Consider the following 18,287-nt stretch of genomic DNA (forward strand, 5'->3'; position numbering starts at 1 on the left):
GTTAAAAAAAATAGTGAGGAACCAAGTGGTCAAGATTCCACTCAATGGTTCCAATTAATCATTTTGCCATTCTTGCAACCTTTGCAAACTTCATCTAAGAACTCTGCTATTTGAATCTGCCACACAAAAAAAGCTGCTCCTTCATATATGAGCTGTGAAATTATCCCCCAACCCAAAATTATAAAATTTCTGTTTCAATCATCCAACGCATTCACAAGTACTGAATGTACCTGCTATCAATATGGGTTTTAGGTTTGTAAACAGTTAGTTACAAAATGGTTTGTGACTATTTTCAAATTAGTTAAGCCAACGTAAAGTGAGAGGTTTCTCCCAACAAAAATGGCAAGACTAAACACAAGTTGTTTTTGTAGTTATTCAGGACTGTTTTCATAAGAGATTGGCTAATAGCCACCTTCAAATGAAGCCATGTCAGATGCATTTCCACCTAAAATATATCATTTAGCACTCTTAAAAAAACTGAGCATTTCACAAGCTCAAAACAATGAATGTACAGCACAAATTGTTCTGAACTCTGACAGAACATCATGGTTAAATTCAAAAATATTGGTCCAATGACTGTGGTGCTGAGGTGTCAACCTTTCTAATCAGGCTTCCAAACTGCTTCTTCACTGGTAGGGGAAATATGACATTGAAACTTGTAGCCAGGGCTTGCAAATATTTTGGTTGAATATAGGGCACTAGCACTGGGGAAGGTTTAAAAAAAAGCAATTAAATAATACAGGATTTTAAAACACTTATGGAATGTGGATGTTACTGTTACTGGCAGCATTTATTGCCTGTCCATAGTTGCCTTTGAGAAGATTAATTGCTGGCCCTGTGAAAGAAAATACAGGATGTACAATGGACAGTTCCTACTATGAATACCAAAGATCTGAGAAACATATTTGGTCATCTAATAAGGTACGTCACCAAATGTGCTATCAAGTTAGTAGAAAAACGCAAAACAAAGTTATCAACATGTTCCTTTTGTCACATTTGCACTGCAATTATGTAAAACTGGAATTCAACAATCTCAAAAATCCAATAAATATAGTCATTATGCTGTAAAAATGGACTGCCCAGTGGGAAAACACAATGCATGGTGTAACAATGGTGCGAATTTTTACTTGCTGACGTGACATTAGTAGGGTGGCTCTATGATTCATTACTTCTGAGTGTTAATCATTTTCCAATGGTCATCACTTATGTGCTGATGTCACATTGGGTTTAAGTGAAAAAGTTCTGTCAGACAACCACCTCACCAAAATTCAGCTTCACACACGAAGAATGGATTGAATATTAAGGGGCTGTCAGTCCCCATAATTCACTGGCTTAGTAAAGTAGAAAGGATTACAGAGAAAGGGAAGAAAAATACATGGAATAATAAAATTACACAGTTACAAGTCATTAGATGCGATTTCTTTATTTGAGCTTGCAGGCACTGGCATTAAAATTACATTTAACTTCTACAAGAAGAAAAGTATATAAATCATTATTTCCACCCCTCCCTGCATCCAGTAACCTTACTCGGAATAGGAGTCAATTCAATTCCAGAACTAAAAATGGCAATGGCAGCAATAAAACATATTTCCTTTTCTAAGTTAACCAGCATTAAAAAGTCACACAAAGTTATAAGGAAAGCCTTTCCACCACTGTTATTCATTTGATGTAGTTCAGAGGTCCAAACTGTTTTGACAAGTGTAGTTTAGTCCAATAATGTAAATTTGCCTACTCTGTCCATTGGCCAAGGTTTGCAAGCATAGCATCTATTATGTTTATTTAGTTGCACATTGCTTTGTTTACAGTTGCTTTTTATACCCGACATTCATGAATATACCATGAACTCAAGTGCAAGTATCCTGGAGTGGAACAAGTAAATTTACACTTTGGAGGTATAACAGCAATAAAAGATCAATGTAACTCCAACATACAAATATGGAGAGTATCCTTAAAGTAAAGTACTAACAATTTCTAAAGTAATAATTTTAAAACACATAACAAAAGTATTTACAACATTACTATAAATTAACTGTGTAAAGGAAATTATATTAGATTGGGCTGCATTTCAGTTATCATTTCCCCAACAAGATAGATTACACATGCCAAACCTCAAAGATCTGGAAGGCAGCTACAGTCAAACAATTCTTGAATAGTGTCCACATGGATTAAAAACACAGCTGAGTACCTCTGATGCTACAGTCACTATGTTATGTATTTTTTTATTATACAAGATAAATTTAACCGTTTTTAAGGAGCCTGGTACAAATGACATGGAAACATTTACCCTTATTGCATTCACCAGTTTGAAATGCCTGCAGATAAGTCTAAACCATAAATATTTAGCATCAACTAAGCCAGATTTTACACATTAGTGAGAGATCTCCCATTTTGAATTGGGCTGATATTTTTAAACATAGACTTCAAAACTAAAAGCACAATGAATTATCAGACTGGGCATTACAGTTTACCATATACTGTTTGTACAAAGACATTCTATAAAAACATATTGCAAGAGATTTAAACTTGCAATTATATTAATCAATAGATAAAATAATCTATGTGACTCAAATTATATATTTCAGCAGTTAGGGGCTCAAATCCCAAAGTTGCTTTAATGAAATCATCCAAGTACACACCAATTCCTATTAGACAGTTTTCTGGAAAAGAAAAATGGACAGCTACAAAAAAAAAATCAACAAGGACATATCCAGCTACGCAACTGCAAAAAGGCATTGATGGCAATTGAGGGGAAACCAGTAAGATGGAACTGCTGTTCTGATGAAAGGATTCACGGAGGCAAAGACCATGGGAGATAAATTAGAAAGTCTGCAGAAAATGATGTCACATTTATGAGTTACTATCTTAATTCAAAGAAAACACTGAAAGATTCATTTTAATGTCATAAGGCAGCCTGAACACTACGACAGCCACTCAACAGTCGTTTTAAGTGGGATCTCAAATGTATATTAATATTAAAAAATATGTAAGACCCCAGTTTGATCAAAGGACTTAAATAAGAAATGTTCACATTTTATTAACTATTTCGCAGAAGTGGAAAGTGCAACTGCTCAAGGTGTTTATTATGCAATTACATTAAGAAATCTTATTTCACTATTTATATATTGCTTTGTGGCGTGAAATCTGCAAGTTTAAGAAACAATTCTATATAATGAGATATTTAAAAATTATATTTGTTAACAGATGGAACAAACTTTTGAGTGGTAATTGTTTGGAGAAGAATGCTTAAAGCAGTAATTGAAAAAATTGATTTGTAAAGAGACAAGATCAGTAAATTATCAAATTTTGATACATGCTATTTATACTGCTTTACTCAACTAGTCTCTAGCAAAATACACTCAACAGATATAAACAGCCATCAGCATCAGGGTGCTCTCTTATACCCACAGCACTTCCAAATTTTGGTAATTATAATGCATCTTCTGGTACTCATAACTAAAATAAACCAACCTTGATAACAAAATAAAAATTAAGACACATCTGAAGAGTCAAGTCTAAAATTTTGATATTTAAATAGGGTTTTTGTCTCCTGCACAAACTGTTTGTACAACAAAGCAAGCCACTGTCAGTCACGAGCAAAGTACATGTCTGGAGCTATTTACCAAATATGTAGCAAAAAATATTCAGTATAATTTTAAGCAGCTTTATTCTTCCTGATACACACAGTTAGCTTGGCACGAGAGTACTGCAGTATGTTTTTTAAAAACAATTCACTGTTACATATTCTGCAGTCCTTGCCTTTTAATGTCTACCTTTGTAAGCAGAATTAACTGCTGAACAAAACATACATGCCAATACAAAGAAAGCATTACTTAATACAACATATCCTATTTTCTACAGTAAAATGAAAAGATGAACTGCACTTTGGTTTACCATGTAACCCATCCTAAGTGATCTACTTCTACTGTAAAGACTATTAAAATAATATGCATTGGGTTACACCAACAGCAGGATTATGTCTTTTTGTACATGACTGAGGTCAGATGTTTCTGCACAGCTGCACACTGGCAATAATCTCATGTATTCTGTAATGATTCCACTTTCACTGAAAGTTTACTTAGGTAAGCTAAGAGCCTGGCAAGTTTACACCTATACAAAGGTGCTTAATTTTATACAGAATTTTCAGTCTTTTCTATTCACATGCTATTTTTATGACAAAGACAGGAATGTGAACTCTAGTCTGAACAGGATAAGAATATCAAAGCCTTTAACAGTACAAGTATTGTGTGCTTGGCGTGTATCTGTCTGTATCCACAAAGTCCATTAAGATAGTCAAATGCCCCACCCAAGACTTCAGCTGTTATTTTCTTCTAGATGTTCTGAGCTCATGAGTATTGTGCTAGGACTGGTCTCTTTAGTAGTTTCCTCTACATACTCAGAAGCAGCAGCTCCTTTTTTCTTAGAGGAGGTCACCACACTCCCTTTCTGTAGAATCTCAGTAGCTTCATGCTCTAAAACCTCAGATGGAGTGAGTGGCTCCAGCTGGATGCTGCCCTGCTCACTCACATCAGAACCAACAGCTTCTGGTTCATCTTTACTCCTAAAAAACTGTTCAAAAGAAACATCTTCTTTGGGATCCTTATCCTGTTCTACACTTGCATCATCACCCTTGTCTTGCGCACAGTTTTTTTCATCCCCTGTCTGTTTATACTTTTGCATGGTATCCTGAAGGGTCTCGCAATCTTTTGTTTCATCACAAGCAGTGTTGTCCTTAAATTCATCTTGTATTATTTCTACATTATGATCAACTGAATTAAAACTCTGAGCAGTGCTAGGAGCTGCTGGTTCTCTATCAGAGGAAGCATGTTGTACCATCTCCCCAGTGTTGCTTTGCTTCTCTGAACTCAATTCAGACGATTGACCATCTGTCGTTTTCTCAGTGCTTTCATTGCTTTCTGTTTTATCAATCAAGCTTAGTTTATCTTCATGATCACTTAATTTGTCACAATTTGATAAAGGCACAGCTTCCACGGATGGACGCTCAACCTCAACTTTTAAAGGCTGATCAGTCTTCTGTTGATTTCTGTTAAAGACAGAAAATAAAACTAACATTCAATATTTTCAATAGTATAACCAAGAAGCTTATTTCCAAGTTATATACTTTTCTTTTCAATTTAGAAGATTCTAAAATGATGGAATTTCAAAAAAATGAATGATCCGTATACAATCTATTATTCGCTAATTGTAAAAAAAACTTTAATTACCCATCAGAAGATAAATCAGTTTCCAAACTGTCTGCATCAGCCAAGATGAGAGATGGTTTCTCCTTTAAGACAGACAAGACGAGGAGACTTTTAAGATTGCAATATCTTTTGTTTATCATTTTGATAGGAGAAATATGCTGAATAATTAAATGTCACTTTCTGACAAAAACTTAATTAATCAATTATTATGAATTACTTAATGTAAAAATATAACAAAGGTGGTCATGAATATCAAGTAATTCAAATTATCGGAATGAGCAGTCTAATCTCAATTCAGAAATCACACAGATTCATTATTTGTCCACTGCTCCCAATAATTAATCAAACACTCATTCAAACAAGGAATAACTGGACTCAAATATTACAAGCATTAAAGTACTAAAGTACCAACTGTAGCTTTATTAACAACCCTTAATTGAAAATTGAATAAACAACTTAAATAATGTTTCAAAATACTTTTGATCGACTTATCATTCTCTTCTCCCAATATTTCCTTTTGGGTAGGTTTGATTTTACTTTCCCTCAAACTTCCCAAATAATGTAAGCTGTTTTGTGATTTGCTTTCTCAACGCTTTTTTCATCCATTTGGGACGTGGAGCAAATTTTAAAAGTTTTGTCTTCCTTTTAAGATTAGTTATCCAGTCAATCAGAAGGACCACATCGTACAAATGACATGGCTGAACAGCAGGCAAGACTGAGCCTACTTTTGGTTTGTAAAGTCATGTCTGAACAGAAAAGCAGCTCTCTGGAGTATAAGCGTATTTATCAGTGGATCAAATCATTTGATAACATCCTCACTGTTTGACAACAACCAAAAACTAAATTAGGTAGAAACTTTGCCATTAAAAGTCCATTTGCAGGCCAATTTGCAATTTCCTACAACTTTCCAGTGCTCTAAAAGCCAATAACTACACACAATCTTTGAAGGAATCCGTATTTTGGATTCTCCTATTAACAATGTGCCTGTTATCTGTAAAACAGCTTTTACAATATATTTCACATACAAGTAACATTCCACTTGGCAGCATACAGGTCGGATAAGCACTGTAATGGTGAAAGAAATTGAACTTACGTCAGATTTCTTCACTTCTTCAGCTACTGAAATATCCTCATTTCCCCTGCTGAGTCAACAAAATACTGTTAGCTCTGATTTCTTTTAAGGATATTGTCCCAAAATTATATGGAAAACTAGTTTAAAGATCCACTTCCACAACAGTATCAATTGTTTGTGTTTTATTAGGCAGATAATGGTATACAACCTAGAAGTCAGAGCGCTTTTTGGCAGTTGCTCCTGACCTGAGCTCTTTTCTTCTATTTATTCGACCCTCTTGCCCCCATTCCTTACCTATTCTTGTGTCCAATTTATTACAAATAATAAATGTTGAACTTGCCAGCAGCAGCCACATCCCTTTAACAAATGAATAAGTCCTTTATTCACTCCATCCCTAATCAATCCCTTCGCTCTCTATAGTTAAAGGGATCAGACTTGAATGATCTGTAACGTGTTTAACTATGCATTACCAGATATCGGAGATATTCTTACTGCAGCTGTTTAAAAAGTTTTTTGCTCCCCCTACCATAAGCCCTTCCCTATAACATGCACTCTCCTGTGCGCACCTCCTCCCAAGTTAAAATTAGCACTTCTGCCTTCTGCTGAAATTTAATCCATGGGTGTTGATAGCTTCCCCATTTTTAAAGTTCCCAAATTGAGTGCACTTTCCATCATTTCCCTAGCAATACATCCACTTGGATTTTCCTTTGGCAGAATTCTACATCATTGAACACTCGTCATTCCATTCCTCTTACTGTTCCTTTAAAAATATTTCTCACCTATGTTTCACCTCAACACAATCACTTTCCCTCCTTCAAATCTCTGCATTGATCAAATCCTCAAACTGAGAGATTTCAATCTCTTTTGAGTTCACTGGCCTCTGATCCTTGCTATATCTTTTCCTATTGGTGATAAACTCATTCCGTGGGTCACCCCTCAAATCATGAAATCTCACATGGCCATTCCTTACCATATATTGTCCTAACTGCCCCCATACAGGAAACCTGATCTTCTAAAAAGAGTCATCTCTCAAACCTGAAGCTACACAGGCTTTGCCCTCCGGTTCAAAATTCTTCTGCAGCTGTCAACCTCCACAATCAATCCTCACCTCCACCTAGAAAACCCTTGACCTCACCCAGCAAAATAATTACTATTTTTGACATCAAAGCGATATTTTTAGAGTGCACAGTCAAGGGATCCTAGTAAAATTGATGTCAGTGGGAATTAAGAGAAAATCTCTCTTCTGGCTGGAGTCACACCTACACAAAAGAAATACGGTTAACGTTATTGTGGCCAATCATTTCAGTTGCAGGAAACTGCTGCAAGTTTCTCCAGGCAGTGTCTGAGGCCCAACCACTTCTGCTGCTTCAATGAACTTCTCACTAACACAAGGTCAAAAGTGAGGATATTTACTGATCGTTGTACAGTGATCAGTTCCATTGGCTATTCCTCAAATAGTGAATCAGTTTATTACAACTTTCAGAAAGACATCCAATGGGAAGTGCCAAGCAATGACCAATCCCTCAATGACCTCTCTGTAGAATGACATGGTTGACTATACCTTTCTCTTTGGCAACCTCTCCTTCACTGGGCAGTTCAGTGGAATTAACCTTGTTCAATAGAACTTGCTTGATTTTCTTGAACAATTATTTCCATTTCAGGTGAACTGTTATTGATTTTTGGAAATAAAATTCTATTCCTACACAAGAGCCTTGTCAGAAAGACAATATCTAAAGACTCTAAATTGACAAAAGTTTTGGAAAAATAAATGGATACAAATTCCAAATAGTAAAAAGGAAACAATTGTCTTTTTGATGGAAAGAACACATCAGGGTTTCCAGGGTCCATTTCCAGATGTTTACAATGTCACATTTTCCAATAATATGGTGTATTGTACACCACTGATCAATAATTTGAATAATTCTAATAAGTTAACACATTTTGAAAAGAAACCTTGCAAACATTCTGCAATATTTTCTATATAGATCAGGATACACACAGTTAAACGCTTCAACACACCATCATGTTCAAAAATAATGTCCATTAAGAAACAAAGTTTGCAGTGCATTAACTGGTTGATTCATTGCAATCAGTTTTTCGCCAAGTTCCTTCTTTACAGAAGAATCTAGAGATAAATCCTAAATGGTAAGCTTTCAGAATACATGTCCTTTTACACATTTATGATAATTTTAATGCTTTTAAATACTGTCAGATATTAACATTTTGAGCCAGTCAAGTCCCAGGTTCTACATCAATTCTGCAGTTTAAAAACAAAATCAGCTAATATACAATTATTAGAGAAGTGATATGTTCAATGAAAAACATTCAAGTTTGCCAAACCCTTGGACCTTTTTAAACACGCAGGAACATGTAGTTACTTAAAATATTTATATCAATTCTGTTAAATAAATGAACTTGTTTAGCTTGACAAGACATTCAAAAAACTGTCCTAAAATCCATGGCTGCCAGATTAAAATGGTCAGCTTGCACATCTTTCCATTATAGCCCACTGAGGAATTCAATTTAATGAAACCAATGCAAGATTTAAAGGAATACTTTAGAGGAAGGTCCTGAAATTACTTTGTACTTTAACAGAAAATAAAAACTCCTTGTTCTAATTTTCTTACCTTTGTTCCTGAAGGAGTGATCCATTAATATGGTTCAATATGCACAATTTCTTGCCATATGAGCATAGGTAGTGAGATTTTGCAGCCAATTTGGCCAAAACTCAATCCTGTCCTTGTCAGATGTCTAAAGCAACATATTTTCCATTAGGATAGTGTTCAGACATGACAAACCTAATTTTCTAGCTCCCTCCTCCCCCTCCCAATACCTAGAGGAACATGAAAGCCAGAGTACCTAATCCCCATACTGGCAAAATCAGATGACTCAGCAGAAACAACAACTTTAATCTGGAATGTTCCTGCACTAGATTAGGCGTGTTCACCAGGTTCCCTCAATGAAGGGGTCCTGGGCAGGCTACTTAGCCTTGGCAACGAGAAAAAAAAACTATCCACAAGGCAGGCTGGGACGAGTAGGAAAATTCAGGCTGAAAGGAAACCCACTTCAAAGTGAATCTCACCAAGGCAAGTTCAAACTGAATCCAATCAAAGGTAAACCATGGTCAGTGTTAAATCCACCTCCTTGGCTCAGACCAATCTCCAACCCTGACCGAGTGATCAGGACTTGGGGCTAAGTCTTTTTTCCTTTCTAGCTCTGCTTCTGAACTGAAAAGCAAAAAAAGAAGTTTTATTCATAAGTCAGCAACGTGTAATGGGTGTTTTTATTAATGTATTTATTGCTTTGGAATTTTAAAAAAAATATCATGATTGTTGTGCAGATGTCATTTTTCAGAAATCTGCTTCTACCCACTCAGTGAGAGAAAAGCGTAAATGGGATGTCACTTGTGAAAAGGGTGGGCAACCATGGTTTATTCAATTCCTTACTTAGCACTAGCAGTATACTCAGCATCAGATGTGCTGCACAGCTTTTAGTATTGTGAGGAAAGTACCTCCACTTTCTCTGACAAACAGAAAAGTACCTGATTCTCAATGCAATGCAAAGATAGACTGAGCAGCACCTTTTAGCTAAGCCAACCAGAATATACCTGCATCTTCATAAAAGAATACAAAGTGGTTTTGTCCAACAGAATTTATTTTAAATTTAGATCAGCTGTAGATTAGATTAGATTCCCTACAGTGTGGAAACAGGCCCTTCGGCCCAACTAGTCCACAACTGTACTTTGGCTTGGTTGCAAAAATACCAATTAACTTAAGCATTTGCTTTATTTTTTAAGATTAAATTGGAAGTGTGGGTATTAGCATCAATGAGGAATTCCACTCCTAGCTGGAATTCAGACATCTCTAATAGATGTTTGATTGGGAAGATAATCAGTTAATATTCTTACAGGTGCTGAGCTTCCTCACATTGAATTGATAAGCTGCACCTATGAATGATGACCTAAAAGGAACCTTATACCAGAGGCTGCCTAAAACACTAGTCAATGGGTTCAGGGGTCGAACTATACAGAGAGAGACAAAGCTAACAAAAAAATTAGGCAATAAGAAAAAAAAAATCAAACACAATTTTATCTTCACAGATAATACCTCGAAGATACTAACATTTTGACTTTATAAAGGGAATTACGAGAGGCTTAGAACAAACCAGTTTACAACTGCTTCACAGATGACTCAAGAATCAAATAACGTATTGAGAATGAACATGATTTATGCAGTTAATATATAATAATAATGCCCAAAAGGTCGCAAAACTTTCAGCCAAGAACTAGGACATGAATATAGATGGTTTCATTAGTACTTTGCAGATGATATGAAAATTGGTGATATTGTTGATAATGAGAATGATCTCGGGCTGATATTGATCAGCTGGTAAATTGGGCAAAGCAACAGCAGATGGATTTTTAACCTGATCAATGATGCATTTTGGAAGGTTAATTATGGGAAGGATATATACAATGAATGGTGGGTTCCTCGGGAGTAGTGAGGAACAAAGGGACCTTGATATACTATTCCATAGATCCCTTAAGTGTCAGCACAGATAGTGTGGTGAAGGCGGCATATGGAATGTTTGCCTTCATTAGCTGGGGTGTAGAATATAAGAGTAAGGAAATCTTGCTACAACTTTATAAACAATTTCTTAGACCATTGATAGAATACAGTGTGCACAGGGGAATCACCTGAGAAGAAAAGTCTCAGTTAGGAGAGACTGGATAGGCTACATTTGTTTTCCTTAGAGCAGAGGTGGTTAAGGGGTTCTGACTGAGGTATACAAAATTATGAGAGGCAGAGTAGATTGTGAGAATCTCTTCCCCAAGGCAGGCATGTATAAGAACAGGCAGCATAAGTTTAAGATGAGGACCAAGTGGTTCAGACGAGATCTGAGAAAAAATAAATGGTACTTGCTGCCTGAGAGGGTGGTAGAGGCAAGTACTCCCACAACATTCAATAAGCAATTGGATAAGTACTCAAAAAGCCAGGCCATGGAAGACTATGAGCCATGCAGGTAAATGGAATTAGTGCAGTTTGGTGTTTTGTTGGTTGGTATAGACATGGTGGGCTCTACCATATGATTCTATGAGTCCATATGACAATTTGTGCTTCTTGGTTTCATAATCTGAAAAAGGCATCATATTTTCAAGATAGAAAAAAATGGTTTTATTTCTAAATTGCTCAAAGAGAAAACATGATGCCATTTCTAAGATGATAAATTCAAGAAAATTCCACTCACCTTAAGGAACCATTCAATTCTTTCCCAATGCAAGAGGTCCTCCTATAATACATGCCCACCTTCTAATCTAAAGAAACTAATCTGATGTGTACGACGTAATCAACCTGAATAAACCGAAGTCTAATGGAACTGATAAATACATGGTAGCTTCCTCATGGGTACAATGTGCAGAATATTTTTTGGGGGGTGGGCATGGTGGTGGGTGGCATCAGCAGAGACCTGTTAGGTGTGAAACAAGGTTTTTTCGGCAGCCATATGTATCCCTCAGTTGCAGGAGGTCCCAACCCTCTGGAGCCCCAATCCAACCTGACTGACCAGCAGCCCCAACAATCCCAGCAATGTCAAGACTGCAGGCTGGCTGACAGAGGGGGTCCAAGAGAATAAAACAACGTTTGGCACAAACTTCTTTCATAACTGTATTAAAACAAAACTTTAATCCAACTAAAGGAACCCACTCTTCCTCACATTGTGTCAAGATTTTCCTTATTTTCAACATGAGAACTTTCTATTCCAACTTTCGAACAAGTCTCTAAGTGGTCACTAAAAAGCATAATTTACAATGGAGGTTGGTTTACATTTTGACTAAATTTTCAATTGTCAGGGCCTTTGACATAGGCAGATGCACATAAAATGCACAAACACACCGGTGTTTATATCATGGTTTGGAAAATCAGCTGTCAAGACATGAATCCAAGACTTTTGAGGTGCTGGATTACTAATGTTGAATGGAAGAGTGGATCTTTGTGAAGGAGTTGGAAGAGAAGTGTTCAGATTATACTTCAGTAAAGTGATGGTCTAGGTTACTTTGTTAAATTGTAATCCAAATATGACTTAAATTTTCTTTTTTAATTTTAAAAATACATTAATGATTAAGTGTTAAAAATTAACCAATTCATAGTGTTCAGATGAGTGGGTCCTGAGAAATGTAATGGTTATAAATTTGAGAGAAGGGACGAACTGACTCTCATCTTTTTCAGTTTCATCAACTTGTTTTGACAAAGCTCAAGTTCTTTTTAACAAGTTATACTTCTTTCCAATTTAAAATCTAATTAACTATCTTAATTTTAAGCAATATTGAGTGAAAAATAGCTATTTTATTGCCTGCGAAACCTGAGCAAAATAAAAAAGATGCAACACTGAGGATACGACTTGCGTGTAATCATTTGCACCCTTTCACACTCAGATAAAAAGATTAAAAAAGGGATAGCATCCAGCATAAAGGGAGCTAAAAGAAGGTACAGTTTAAAGTCCTTTGAGCATACGGTTTAAATCTAGTTTCTTGGGTGCAATCAGTAGCAGCAAATAGTATTTTAAACTTCTCAGTTCCCTGATGCTTCTTCTTTTCCCAGTTGCTGTGTAAACTGGGCCAGTTTTTTTTAAGCATGTGGAGAGGTGAGGTAAGGAAAGGAAGGAGGGAGAGAAAATGAGAGAGAGAAATAGAGTCAACAGTTTTCCTTTCAATCATCTCCACAAGCTCTCAGAATCTCCCCTGATATATTGATTCAAGTAGGCATTTCCAATGGTTATTTTAAAATGGGTCAGTCTGTGACGGCCAAAAGTTTGAGAGCAAAAAGAACTCCCTGCACTTATTGATTGAAACTAATAATGAGTTACTGAAGTATCACACTAGAATGAGTTAGCTCACTTCCATCTCTTTTCTGAAGCAATATAGACCACCAATACTTTTCTGATAATTCTCAAGAAATTAGGGCAAAACATCTCAGTTTCTTCTTTTCAACAAGCAGCAGATTTTACCAAATCGGAGGATCAGAAATTCACAACAAGCACGCTTGAGGTCTCTTCCAACTGCAAAATTCCATAAAATTAAATACTATTACTGGAACAAAAGGCAAAATTAAAATAAATCAGAAATGCAGAATGTGTCATATGACTCTGAATTTATTTTGCCTCAAAAAAAATCATGATTACTAAAATGTATTTGGCAATATCCATAGTTTAAACATATTTTGCAATGTACTATGTTTATCTGCAATATCTTTAATATAATATCTTAATAGAGGTAGAATATAAGAACATGAAACTCACATTACTATTTTGAGATTCTATTATCACTTGCTGGATTATTTATTTTGTTGTTTCTAACATATTCAACATTAACAGTTACTGCCTTTTATTCTTAATTTCTTCATGATTTGTAAAGAAAGCTTACTTAAAATATGGTCTGAGATTATTAAAAACACAAACATAAAATGTAACTCAAGGTACAAGCATTGATCTGTTGCTTAATTAGTATTTCCATTGTTTCAAATGGCTAATTGTTTTTATGCTGATGTATAGCAAGCTGTCCTTCGGAAAAAAATTCAATAACTACATTGAATGAATAAATAGAAATACTGCAGAGTAGCTTGTGATTGAAGGTTCTAATGACTGATGAAAACAATTGATTCTTTGTGTATTGATTCAACAGGTGAGTAATGTACAGTACAATACTACTACAGTATTGTCGAGTCACAAAAGGTTCAGCACAGAAATGCATTCTATGAACGATTACTCATATCAGAGAATGGATGGCAATTGCTTTTACTTAGTAATGGGTTCACTGGTGTCAATTTTAATCAACTGAAAAAGTCCACATATGTAAAATGTGAAACCTAGTTAATTATTTAAACTGTATCTTCTTTTCTGCCAGTAGGATGTTGTTTGAACTGGAGGTTTGTGACCAGTGGTATGCCACAAGAATCAGTACTGGGTCCACTGCTTTTTATCATCTATAAAAATGATTTGGATGTGAATATAGGAGACATGGTTATAAGTTGCAGATGACACCAAAATCGGTGGTGTAGTGGACAGGAAGAAGGTTCATTAGAGAGTGCAACAGAACCTTCATCAGATGGGCCATATTTGGAATACTGAATACATTTCTGGTCGTCTTTACATAGAAAGGATGTTGTGAAAATTGACACGGTGCAGAAAAGCTTTATAAGGATGTTACCAGGATTGAAGGATTTAAGCTATAGGGAGAGGCTGAATAAGCTGGGGCTTTATTTCCCTGGAGTGTGAGAGGTTGAGGGGTGACCTTATAAAGGTTTATAAAATTATAAGGGTCATGGATAGGATAAATAGTCAAGGTATTTTTCCTAGGATTGAGGAGTCCAAAACTAGAGGGCATAGGTTGAAGGTGAGAAGAGAAAGATTTAAAAAGGACCTGAGGGCCAACGTTTTCCACACAGAGGGGAGTGCGTGTATGGAATGAGCTGTCAGAGGAAGTGGTGGAGGAAACTACAATTTCAACATTTAAAAGGCCTCTAAATGGGTATAATGAATAGAAAGGGCTTAGAGGGATATTGGTCAAATGTTGGAAAATAGGACTAGGTCAGATTGGGATGTCTGGTCAACAGCAATCATGGATCTATTTCCATGATGTATGGCTCTTTGACTCTATTAAGCATAGTAAATAGATATCATGAATTTTGCCGATGAGCACGGTATTTGGGCAATGAGCATTCAAACATGATGAACGGATCACTAATTTAGTAACTAATTGGTTTTTCAGTAGGATGTCTAGTCTAAGAAAGATACCTCTGCAATTTATTTGAGCCATTGCTATGAATGAATCAAGTTCATTTACAATTCTACTACATTTACAGCAAACAGTAGTTCTATCGTACTACTTCATAATCCATTCCCGTCAGCAACTTTAAAAGGGTTGATTTATGACACATAGCTGCATAATAAAATTTAAAAATTACTCAAACCACATCTGTTGTTATAAAATGCTGCTTTATTACCAGGTAGATTATCATAACCCTCCAGGTAATTAACAGTACAAATCATTAATATCAGCAAAATAATGAGGTAAAACAAAATCAGAACACAATAAATGATACTTCCAAACTATTTTCAGGTCAGGGAATTAGAATCCCCAAATGTACTTCATCATTAACATTGCCTTCCTGAATGTTAAATACAAAGAAATACCCATGTATTACAGTTACTCATAGCTTCAACATTATTCATTACTATGGCCTAAGTGACAAATTTCTAATACTAACATATTTCAATCAAGATTGCTATCTGTTCCTTCAGAGTCTTTCGGAATAATAAACTGTTTATCTTAGGTTATCTAGTGTTTTGCAATTTGCCTTCTACAAACTTTATACAGATGTTTAACATAATAAAACTCCTGAATGCATTTCACAGACTGCTATAAAGCAAAAGTTGGTATACAAGGAGATATTAGGACAGATGACCATCAAGTTGGTCAAACTGTCTTGGAAGGAGAGAGAGAGAGAGAGTGAGTTTTAGGCCTCATCAGCAGTGTCATTGATGGAGTGGTTAAAACTGAAAGTAATCAAGAGGCCAGAATGAAAGAATCTTGGCTAAATAGATCAGTGTGCACTATCAAAGTCCGTGAACATCAACCTGAGGATTGGCCTTTCCAATTTCTCACCAGTTTTAAAGAAAATTACAACAAGTTTCCACTAAGTCAAAAACATGGTTCTATTACCTGACCATTGCATTAGATTACTTGCTTGCATGCATCAAGTCTAAAGGAACTATGCAGAGTCTCAATTCCATGAATTTAAAATAGTTCAATAGTAAAGTTGAAAATAGTAAGTAATCATGTTGCTATGGCTGCCCAAACATTTTAGATTTATTTTTTGTGAGCAAGATATTTATCAAGATGCAGGTAAAAATCCTCGAGGAAAGAAAAATACTCGACAAAGTTACTGTATGGGATTTCAAAAATGCCTCAAACTCATGTCTCAGTAGATGAACAATCCACTGAAGTTGTAGCCCAAAGATTAAGGCACATGTTCTTGTACGATTTCTGGAATGTTCATATACCAAAAAGCCCAACTAACGTAACAGTTTAATAATATTGCACAATAACTGCAGTCCACTATAAATTCTTGATCCTTTGGGGTGTTTTATTAGGTTAAAGACTATATATGTAAGTATTTTGTTGTTCAGATCTTTAACTTTTAAATCGCACCAGGAAACATTGTAAAAAGAAACCATTGAAATACAATAATACAACTTCTAAACCTAACTGGACAACACATCCATTACTTTGAAAGATTATCTGGTAAACCAAGAACCCACATGATATCAAATAATTGTTACTTTCTGAAAATGGAAATTAAGTGATAAATGCTTTAAAAAGAGCTGGGCATTAAATCCTTACAAACTGGAATCCTGTATTTAATTTGCTTCAAATCACCAATTAAGTAATATCAAAGCTGTCAACCTTCGTCAAATTCAAATATGAAGTTTTCAGTTGCTCATTGTACAATAACTGTTAAAAAAAGGCAATACTGCATATTAATTCGGCTGAAAGGTCAACCAAATGGTATTAATACCTTCTTGCCATTCATCCCACGTTCTGTTAACTCTATTTTTAATCTTTTCTCATTTGTCCTTTAAAATAAACTAACTGATGTTTCCCCTGTATCTAAAACGGGTTTGACAATATCCACAGTATAAGTGAAAGTCTCAATTCACACTTGTCATAGAAGCAGGAATAGTCTAGCATCAGTCATTTTTTGTGTACTCAGAAGCAGGAAATGAGAGGGGAATTAGGGGTACAATCCTCAGAGAGAGATTATATTATGCTTACAGCAGAATTAGTACACTTATATAACTAGTATTTAGTTGAGGAATGGAATGAAGCCTGCTTGAGCATGCAGTTTATTCAACCTGAAAGACTATACAAGTATCAACAGTTAATTTCTTCACCTGTACTTGTCTAACTTCCAGAAGAAAAGAAAAAATTCATCATGAGCTAATAAATGCAACTACAGTTTAGCAGCATGGAACTAGACACAACCATTACAATTTGTCAGGTATCATGAGGCTACTTATACTGAGAAGAGAAACATGTCTGTGCTTTTTACAAAAGTGCCATACTAGGAAAAGAACTTTATTGTGAGCAATGTTGATTCTCAGACAAATACAAGGCTCAGAACATAGGGTACAACTTTATTTTCTCTGCAAATGTCATAATTCCCACCACTGTGCACTACATAAATATAACTTTTTCTACAGTTCTTTTATTGTATCTGAACAAAATTAAATGTAATGTCAGCTGATATTAATTCATGTTCAGGTACAATTTGTGGTCCATCACAAAGATAACTGGGGTTACTGTGAAAACAAACAGATACCTGGAAGTGCAGACCTTGTGGCAGGGGAATTGCTTTTCTCACTCAAAAGATATCTGCTACATGTTGAAATTAATAAACATTTATATATATAAAAAAAAACACATGGAGTAGTAGCATAATCAAGAAAAAAAATTTTCCACATACAAATGCAACCTTGAGCAATTCCTAAAACAATGTAATAATCTGATCAAGTCAGATTGCACCAGACAAAGTGCTAAATTTACATTTGATATATATCACTGATACGTAATCCAGTCCATCAGCTCTACAAAATATTTCCATATAAAAAAAGGAAATCCTGTTGCTTCAAATGAGAAAGAAAATACCATGAATTTTACATAGTAATATATATTCCACAAGATGAGCTTGTGAATGGTCGATGTGCAACTGCGGTACATAAAAATGCAAAACAAACTGGTGAATAAAATTGATCTATGAGGCAAATGTTTGTTGTATACAAAATATAATTACTCTGCATAATGAGTCATATGGGGAGGTAATCCACGTCACATTTATGCACTCCAAGCAGCGAGTTATAAAGTACTTGCAGACAGGTGTCCAGCTAGGTTTTCGAAGCTGGATAATTTGTTCAAAATGGGGGAAAAGAAGAAGTTTTAATTCTGATAACTAGTGAATTTG

At 35.4% G+C, this 18,287-nt stretch overlaps 1 protein-coding gene across 4 annotated transcripts in view; it reads right to left on the bottom strand.

Annotated features, from left to right (window-relative positions):
- Nucleotides 1–1,407: 1,407 nt before the first annotated feature.
- Nucleotides 1,408–18,287, bottom strand: part of znf280d (zinc finger protein 280D) — a 127,623-nt gene continuing 110,743 nt past the window's right edge. For 3 of the 4 annotated variants that reach the window (XM_072564999.1, XM_072564996.1, XM_072564997.1), the window contains exons 18-20: nt 6,295–6,343; nt 5,223–5,284; nt 1,408–5,041 (exon numbers count right to left, since the gene is read on the bottom strand). In XM_072564999.1, the coding sequence (XP_072421100.1) occupies nt 4,312–5,041; nt 5,223–5,284; nt 6,295–6,343 (841 nt within the window). In that variant the 3' untranslated portion in view covers nt 1,408–4,311. The remainder of the gene's footprint in view (nt 5,042–5,222; nt 5,285–6,294; nt 6,344–18,287) is intronic. The other variant, XM_072564998.1, reaches the window with a different exon arrangement.

Source organism: Chiloscyllium punctatum, chromosome 48 (assembly GCF_047496795.1).
Source record: "Chiloscyllium punctatum isolate Juve2018m chromosome 48, sChiPun1.3, whole genome shotgun sequence".
Classification (NCBI taxonomy): domain Eukaryota; kingdom Metazoa; phylum Chordata; class Chondrichthyes; order Orectolobiformes; family Hemiscylliidae; genus Chiloscyllium; species Chiloscyllium punctatum.